Raw genomic sequence first — 9,851 nt, forward strand, 5'->3', positions numbered from 1 at the left:
CTATTTTAATTGTTATTATTAATTTAAGTAATAAATATAATTGTTAATTTTGTTTATATGATTTAAAGTTAAATTTTATACAAAATATGTAAAATATTTTGAAAGAATTAAAGTAGAAGTGATCAAATATACATTATTATTTTGTCAATTCTTATTATTTTTTAATTAATTTTACATTAAAGAATATTTTATTTACTTCAAATCTATGTTGTTACAAAAAATTGATATGATTCTGAGTTATAATTTGTAAAAAAATTCATTGAAGCCTAATTTAAGTGTGTTTTGGGTAAATTAGACACAGTAAGCGAGATGGATAGGGTGGAGGAATAGGAATAAAAGAAATATGTTTTTTTAGAGGAGTTATTTATTAGAAAAAATGTACATTTAAAATTAATAACCCCAAAGCTCAGGAAAATTTACATTTTAGCCCACTTCACCTACCACCCGCTTATTCTGTCTACCATTCCTATCACACCTTCTCAACCCCTAACACAGTTAAATTCGATTTCAATCAATTTTTTACAACTTATAACTCAAAATCACATCGATCTTTTACATAATTTAAATCTAAAGTAAATAAAATATTATTAAATATAAAATTAATTATAAAATAATAAAAAATAATGAAATAATAATATAAGACTTATAATATTTTTTGTTTAATTTTGATTTTTAAATTTTTTTCAATTACAAAGAGTGATAAAGATTAATAAAGATAAATTTACTTTAAATCTTACTAAAAATTTTAAAAAAATGAAATAACTATATTTAATTAAATTAATAAGTATATGGTAAAGTAATTTTTTTTTATAAATATATTTTGATTAATATTACTAAATTAAATACTTTGTTACTTTATAATAGGAAAAAAAAAAAAAAGCTTATTTAGAAATTAGCATGGAACGCTGTTAAAGGCAAAGAATTGTTGACATCATCCGCAGAAAAGAACTTTCCGTGTGATGACGTCACCAACTGATAAATGGCAGGATAGTGTTGCTCATTCTCGGATAAAGCGCGTGAGAGTTACATTCTCGTTTGTGCCGACCTGTACCAATCAAACCAAGAAGCTTCTAAGGCTTTGAGAAGAAGTCAACTTTTATATGTAACACCACAGCCGTTGGATGGAAGATCCACAGGTCAAACCGCATTTTTCGGGTTTTTGAGAAAATAATAATATTTAAATATAATATATTGCCGTCTGAAAAATCAACCTATAGCAATTACATGTAAAATTATAAATAAAAAATTAAAATATATTATTCTATGGTAATTTGAAAATTTACAAGCCGTTGTTGATCAATAAACTCTTTTTATAATATTAATTACAAAAAAATTATAAATCATTTATCATTTTACATTAAGGAGAATAATATAATTATAAATCTGTATTGTTTTTTGGTAATAAAATCAAAGAATGATTTATTATTACATATTTTTTTCTCTTTTTGCCTTTATGATTTTACTTAATAATTACACAAAATAAAAATATAAGTTATTTAATTATAAATAAGATTGCGAAATTTCTATCCCTTTTATTCTCCCTTTGGAGCAACTTTATTTTATCTTTAATTAATTGTTAACTCAATTAGATTATTCCTAATAATTTATAATTACACAAGTAACTATCCAATTAACTTTATAATTAAAAATTTAAAATTTCCTTCATTAAACCATGAAAACGACGCAACAGATGCCAATTGATTAATTATTAATCCATGATTATCCAAAAAATTATTAATCCTCCTATAAAATCCCGTCCAAACAAGTCACAGCGCAAATTCTCTCTGTGTTAACCAATAAATGCAACTGAATTCTTGAACCCGACCCGAACTCTAATGGATCGGAACCAACTGCAAAGCGAGCCTCCGACCAGAGACTTCAAATCTCCAACTGTTCTCTCAATCGAGTGCCTCAAAGGCAGCTCCAAGGCCGATGAATGGACTGGCGACATGCTCCAGACCGGCGACATCGTCGAAGAGATCGGGTTGGGATTTGGAAGAGGATCGTCGTGTTCGTATAAGTCGCCGTTTAAGAACGGGAAGAGCGGAGTTCAGAAAATTCTGCACAGCTCGTTCAAGGGCAAAGAGACTTCGATTCTGGTGAAAGTGAGGCGCGGCAACGATGAGTTCACTGAGTTGCAAGCGTGTATCGTGCCGGAGTCAAGCGGGAAGAAGAACCAGTACATGTTGAGGTCCATTGATGACCCGAATTACGCTGTCGGGTTCGTTGATCGGACCGAGGCTGAGTGCTTCGAGTTGCAAGGTGAGTGATGCGTTGTGCCGCGTTTTTGTTCATTTTTGACATTTTTAATTGACTTTTGAACTTTCGAATTATGTGTGGTCTTGTTGTGCACATGTGAATATAGCTATTTTTTATTTTAAAAAACAATATTTTGTGAAATTTATAGATTTTTAGTCTAATTTTTTTGGTGTAGATTAATTCGATTGAATTTTGTTATTTCCAGAGATAATTTGATCTGTGCTTTTCGTATTTGATTATTTGGGTGGTTCTTATAGAGGCGCCATAAAAAGAAAAAAACATAATGATATTACTTTATTAAAAAAAATATAATATTTTGGTCTTGTAGTATATAAAATGTATAAAAATATAATAAAATTTTGTTTTTCTAGCATATGCACTTGTTGAATGGTTACCCTTTTTTTATGACGTAATATTATTATGATATTAAAAAAGCCATTTGTGAAAATCTTTTTTTTTTAACATTAGCATTAGATCATTGATGAATGAAACTTTAAAACATTTCTTGAATTTGTGTTTGAAATGCATGTAACAATTTTAATTCATGTCTTATTTTCTAAGACTTTGAAGAGAAAGAAAGCAGCCCTTACAAAGACCCCACCATGAATAAGTTATTGGATTTTATTCATCACCATTGGTTTCAATTGTTGACTTTTTTTTTTTGGCTTTTTCTTTATTCATTTTATCATTTTTGTTGCTTTTTTGTTTTGTTTATTTCCTTAACTAGTTGCCCACTTAGCTTGCTCAATTGGAAAAAATATCTATTTATTCTTAAGCCTCATTCTTGTGTTAATGTCATCTGAAAGCAACAGCATTGCATGTAAATACTATTGCTTGCCCATGTGACTATAGACTTGACTTCATTTTCTAAACATAAATGATGGCTATTGTACCTAATTTTCAACGCATATCTTTTTCCAGTCTTCAATATATTTCTGCTTCTTTCTTTTCTCACGTGATTGTGTTGCGGGACGTAAATATCTAGCTGGAGTTCATACCCGATGAATATATGGGTTTCATGAAAAGCACTTCTAGCAAGAGGACTTTGAACACAAAAAAATCTTTGAAAATATTTCATATTCTGTTAAAAAATGGGTATTGGGATGACCTGTGTTGCGGGAACAGTGTCTCTTTTGTAAGACATTACTTGAGCTGTGTCACAACGCATTTAATTGATTAGCATTAAGTTTTATTATAACTTCAATGTTTCTAGGGATTTTGAGTGGGTTAAAATCCATTTGTTGTATCTGTTTTGGGATTCTGACAAGGTCAAAATCTCTGATGTCATGAATTTGATTTAGTGACAGATCACTAATCAATTAGGATACTTAATCTTTTGTATTTGATTTTGGAATAAATTCCCAATCAGCTCCTGTCATTGGAGATTTTTGTAGGCTTGAGTAAGGGATTAGGAGCAAACTCAAGTATAAATAAGAGGCTTAGTTTTCTAGTTAGCTTCACGAGTGAATTTTCTTTTATTATTGATTCAATTCAATAAACACAATTCTTCCTCTCTTTCTTTGTCCTTTTGTGAGTAAGTATAAATTTCACTAACCACAAGATAGCTAAGAAGAGAAATCAAGTTCAGAAATGAAATTGACATCCAAGTTTCTTTCTCTCAAGAGTTTACTCAAGGAGGTCATCCATTCTATTCGCCCATAACAATGCATAACCTGTGATTTAGTATCAAGTTTGCATCATTACTACTGAGGTTTCTTGATAAAAAAAAGTGCAAACAATATTGAATTTCTCTTTTTCTCTGTTTCGTATATTTTTTCCAGATATGCTAGCAAGGTAGTTGAAACCCCCTTGAACATGAAGTATTGAATTGCATTCTATAATCATGGTGATATTGTTGGCAGTTAATTAAAACATGGAGAGATGATGCACTTAATAATGATATAAGTATCATGTTTGAACATAATGAGGCAACCGCTATTGGCCTCGGTCAACTTTTCTTTGTGGATTAATTCAGCACCTGCTTCACATGCCCTATGAGCCTTTGCCCTTTCTTGTACCATCTAATAATATACACTGGCATGGATTGTAATGAGCAAAGCCATTTCCATAGTAAGAAAGCTGATTATTTGTCTTCAGAGTTTGATTTTGTGGTAGATTTTGTTTTCCTTGGACATTGAAAGTGGTTATAGTTTTAGGCAATAAATTTTAGAACAGAATTATTTAAAAAAAAAAAAAATTCTGCAGTGACACTAGTTGAACGAAAATGTTGCATCTTTTCTATCTTTTCTATCTTAAGCTTTCATGCGGATGCTCATGCTTATATAATGAATTGAAACTTTGCAGCTTCAAGGAGCACCAGGGTTGTAAGTGCATTATCTAGGGCTCGGCTTCAAGATGGATATGTCTCATATCCTTGGGATAGGAGGAAGCAGGAGGTGCTTTTAATTCCCAATTCAAGCTGCTTTCTCTCTATGCTCCTCCTTCCAAAGGCCTCAGATGCAATGGCTTCTCGGTACAATGATGTGGAAGATACTCTTGCTCGGGCAAATGCTTGGCTAAATGCAGCTCAAGCCTCTGGCGTCCCCATTGTCTTTATGAATGTCCAAATTGAGTCTTTGCTTACCAAGGTAAAATTCCTTAACCTTAAATTAAGCTCTATGATTGGCTGTAAACACAGCAGTGGGCTGTGCCGGGCCAAATTCATCATGGCCCACTGTGCCCAATCCCTGTGCCATGCCAAGGCCTGCTACAAGCATGGCTAGGCCTGTGGCATGGCCCAGAGCACTTTGGGTCGTGCCTTCGTTGGCCTTAACGGGCCAGCCCGCATGCTTTTGCAGGCTGCCCTGCCAAATTATTTTTTTATTTTTTAATTACTTCTTAAAATTGTGGGTCTTACCCCGCCCCAAGGCCCCCCACATGGCCCATGAGCCATGCAAAATAAGGTGGCCAGCCTAGACCCCCTTGACATGTCTAGTTGGCTCCTTGTAATTTGTAAAATATTCTCATCTCAAACCACACATCATAAATTCATATTTATACATATCATAATCAAGATTGCATCCCTGCTATCCTGATTGAACACTTCTGTAACATATTTTTTCTGAAAGCTTTAACACATTTGTTGCCAAGATAAATGACTAATACCAAAGCAACAACTGAATTTTCTTCTGAATAATTCATACTCTGTTTTGCAATTGCTATTTTTCCTTTACCTAGTGGCCAAACTAGGTTTCAGTATTTGGTAGAAGTAATATTATTTTTTTGAGCTAAGAGAAGCAGTCTTCTAAGTACTACTGCTTAGCTTGGACAAGTTTAGCATATACCGAATCCAGTAAGTTTCTTCTTCTTGGTTCATATAAAAAATTTCATTCCAAAATTGTTCAGCTGTAGGAATTTCATTTGTTCAGTTTTATTTGGAACAGATCTCGGGAGAGACAGCCTCCTCCACTGTGAATGCTGGGTCACTATCTGATTTATCAAACCTTGCAAATGCAAGCCTGTATGGTTTTGAGGATTACCATGGGATTGATCTTGGTGTTGTTAGAGCTGTTAGGCTCTGGTATTCTTCTCTTGGAGGAGAGTTTGCAATTGAGATCAAAATAAAAGAAGACGATTCAAAGCTTGGATTTGCCATTAGTCGCACTGAAGAAGTATGCTGTTTGCTTTGCTAAGCTCTAGCTGAACTACATAGTAAATAAAAAGACTCAAATCTTTTCAAGGCCATTACTTATCATCATCCTTGTTAATTGGCAGGGATTTATATACATTTCATCAGTGATTGATGATAACGAAAGTGCACCCTCAACAAGGTCAGGGCTCAGCGTTCTCTACAAAGAAGCGACCAATTCATCAAGGCTGCTAGTGGTCTCGCGAGTATCAAACGAGAAGGTCCTTCCCTGGATGGTTTCTTCAAAAGGAGCAATTAGATGTTTTGACACTGTTTCCCTTAGCCAGAAGCTGTCATTGCACCGGCATGCCAAAGTCCCTATACTCATTCACGTGTTCTTATGGGACGAGTCTTTAGTTTCCACATTAGGGAGCAGTTTCAGGTCAAGAGCTACTTCCCCGCCTGCAATGCCATTGCCTCCAGAGGTTCGACTGGCACGCCAACCTAATGACAACCAAATTCAGCCTGTGTCACCTGAAGCTTTAGATAACCATAATTATGGAGGACTAAGTTCTGGTCAAGAGTTTATAATTGAAAGAGATACAGCTGGGGAGGCCTCCTTCAGTTTCCATGATTTTGTTCTTCCAAACAACTGGGTTTGATTTCTCATCTCTCATTTCTAATTTCTCACCTTATCCTGGTTCTCTGTTCGGTTGTTGTGAAGTGTATTAGCAGGTATTGCTTTTGTATTCAGCCAATCAATCATTCATATAGTCTAATAGAGTAATTTTAGAATAAAAGGTATAGAATTATATAATCATATAATAGAGTGCAAAATCAAAACAAAATTTGTGTACATGTAATGATAATTGTGTGACAATGAATGTGTTTTTTTTAAAATCTTTTTGCCTATTTTATTATGATATATTCTCACTCTTGAATTTAGAAAAGGACATTTTTTTCAACCATTATCCAATTTTTTATGTAGACTTATTAACTTTTATTATAATTTTTTGCATATAAACAGGTTTTAATGTGGATGAATAATTTTGAATAAAATATAATCTAAATGATTAAATCATTATCAAATTATTTTTCAATTAATTTTAATGGTCAAAAGGCTTATTCCCACCTAAGATTCAGTGTAATTTCAAGTTTTTATTTGATAAAATTTGATAAGTTTTAAAAATTCAAATTTTGATATGTTAGTTAAATTTTACGATAATTATTATTTAAAAATTTTATTTGAATAAAGAAAAATTTATCTTTTTTTCCTATTTTTGTTGTGAAATTTAAAATTTTTTTCCTAATTTAGTTTTAAAATATTATTTTTTGACTCTCCATCATCTAGGTTTTTATTTTTTAAGGTTAACAGTCACCCCCTTGAAAGTTTAAAATATTATATTAATATCCCAAAAAATTTATTTCTTTTTTTTTTAATATCGTTTTTTTCAATGATTTACTCTAGCATGTTATTAATCTATCATTGACACCTTTTCTTTTTTCTTGATGGTTTTCTGATGCTAAAATCATCAAAAATTCGATTGAGATGGTCAGATTTGTTGCACAAACCCATACAACAAATTACACAAATCCATGTGACGGAGCTATCTATGCAACTTTACTTATCCCTTCGGTTTGAAAATATATTTTCTCATTCATATATCAAAGTTGAACTTTACTTATAATATTAAATGGTTTTTTTTTTTTTTTGAACAAAATATATAATTGACTCAATACCAATTATACTCTTAATAGTATAATCAAATAATATTTTTTACTTTAATTACTTCACCTTTTTCTTTTCTCCACATACTCGTTTTATATTTTTTTGACCAGCGGAAAATAAGCATAACAGAATGGAAAATCTCCAATTTTTGGACTAATTCTTCTGTCTAGAGAAAGTGATCCAGTTCGCTTCGGGCGTATGGAATGAGTCGCAAAGCAAATGCCTCATTGAGTCTTGGTTTGAATGATTTGGTTGTTTTGAATAAACTTGTTTGATGAATCATTCCTGGAACCTGATCCATTCTAAGAACTTTATGTTCCACGTTTCTTAAGCCACGAAAATCTACTTAAGAGACCTACCCGATCTGCTAAGGAAGTTAAAGGTCATTCATAACAGGAAGGGAGATTCTTTAATAATGTTATAATCTCAAATATAAGGTATAAAACTTAAATCTCATATTAGAAAATATAAGATTCTAATGTGGCGTTCATATAATTTTGGATTCTTCAATTTCAATAGTTAGGTTTTAAATTATGATTCTTGTAAAGTTCATATAATTTAGTATCAGAATTATCAATACGTCTTTCAATTACATCTATATTATCCTAACAAAGAGCCAATACATAACTAACCCGACCTATGGTTGGATTCGAGCAGAACCGAGCTCGAGCTCGAGTTTGGCTTGAGTCGTTTTGAATTCGAGTTTTTAATTAACCCGTTATTAAAATGACGTTGTTTTATATTAAAAATTTTAATTTACAAACTTTAACAAACAAGCTTGAGCTCGAAAATATTGGCTTGAGCTCGAACAAACTCGATTCGAATCTAGCCCTAACCTAACCTATATTACCCTAACAAGAATTGAACATATAACTAACTCGCTTCAGTGAGGGCCAGATTCAAGCAGAGCAAAGCTCAAGCTCGAGCTCGTGGAAGTCAAACTTGAACTCGACTCTAATTTAGCTCGACTCATTTTGAGCTCGAATTTTTAACTATTTTGTTATTAAAATGACATATTTTTAATACATATTGATCAAAACGAAATCGTTTTGTATTAAAATTTTTAATTAAAAAATTTGGCGAGTAGCTCAAACTCAAACTCGACTGAACTTGTATAGGGTTAGCTCGTTTTGAATTCGTTCGAACTGAGTTTAAATTCAAACTCAAACAGATTCGGTTTGAATCTAACTCTAGCTTCAACGTTGAGACTTCTAATGTAGGGCTCCCAAGGTTCATACCAAATAAAATAACATCTCGTTCTTCTCATTTTAAGTTCCCCCACTTTTGACTATAAATTCTTCCAATTTCTTCATTCACAATCTCTCCCGAGAGAATCAAATTCTCCACCCACAGCCACTACCACCGTCCAGCCTACGCGTATAGAAGAGAGAATTTGATATTCAAGCAATCTTGGTCATAGTTTTCGAAAGAAAACATCATTTTGTAAAGGAAATAAGCAAGGTAAATAGACAAACATCTCTCTCCGAAATGTGCATCACCGTCTCTCGTCTTACCATGTCCATCGTTGACCCATGGCCTTTCTCCTGAAATCGTCTTTCCTTGAACAAAATCCATCAAATTAGTCTCATTTTTTACAAATTCAAATCACCTCAATTTCAAAAACCTTCGTATTCTTTTAATTTCTCATAGGAAAGAAAATAATAAGAAAGATCAAGAGCAGGAAATGCTTGATCCAGATCATGAGACGGCTCATCCAGAAAACAAGGACTACATCCAATGGTTTAAATAGTGAAGGTTAGTGTGTGTGAGTGGAATTTTCATTTAAAAAAAAAAGTGAATTCGAATTAAACATGACAAAAGAGTTAAACCGGTCCACAAGATGTCTTAAACACGTAAATAAATAGACATTGCAAAATCACATGGTACAATAACACATTATAATTGGTATTTAAATTAAAAATCTCTTGTGGATTTAATGGTAGATCATCCCATTAATCGACGGTCCAAAACTCTTTCTTCTCTTCAAAAAGATTTTCAGTATCTGGCATCGATGCTAAATTATCATTGGTTCTTCAAATAGTGACCGGACCGTTATCCTCTTCACTCCACTTTAAACAATTCTACCCGTCAATCTGCCCTCAAATCTACGCTCCAGATTCCACGCTTCTTTACTCTAACCCCATTGGGTAGTTCTAGGTTCACGTGTATCGCCAGCTCACGTCATTAACAGCCATCGATTAGCTACAAATCTACGGCATAAATTCGCTCATTTGAAACGTGGGAACACGCTCAAAAATTTTGAACTTCCCTCCTAAAATTTTTCCTTATAAAAGC

At 32.7% G+C, this 9,851-nt stretch overlaps 1 protein-coding gene across 1 annotated transcript; it reads left to right on the top strand.

The window, feature by feature from the left end:
• Nucleotides 1-1,735: 1,735 nt before the first annotated feature.
• Nucleotides 1,736-6,727, top strand: LOC123204943. Its single transcript, XM_044621767.1, has 4 exons — nt 1,736-2,262; nt 4,564-4,847; nt 5,643-5,870; nt 5,974-6,727. The coding sequence occupies exons 1-4, from the start codon at nt 1,836-1,838 to the stop codon at nt 6,487-6,489; spliced, it is 1,455 nt and encodes a 484-aa protein (XP_044477702.1). The 5' UTR covers nt 1,736-1,835; the 3' UTR covers nt 6,490-6,727.
• Nucleotides 6,728-9,851: the final 3,124 nt, after the last annotated feature.

Source organism: Mangifera indica, chromosome 2, assembly GCF_011075055.1.
Source record: "Mangifera indica cultivar Alphonso chromosome 2, CATAS_Mindica_2.1, whole genome shotgun sequence".
NCBI classification, from domain to species: domain Eukaryota; kingdom Viridiplantae; phylum Streptophyta; class Magnoliopsida; order Sapindales; family Anacardiaceae; genus Mangifera; species Mangifera indica.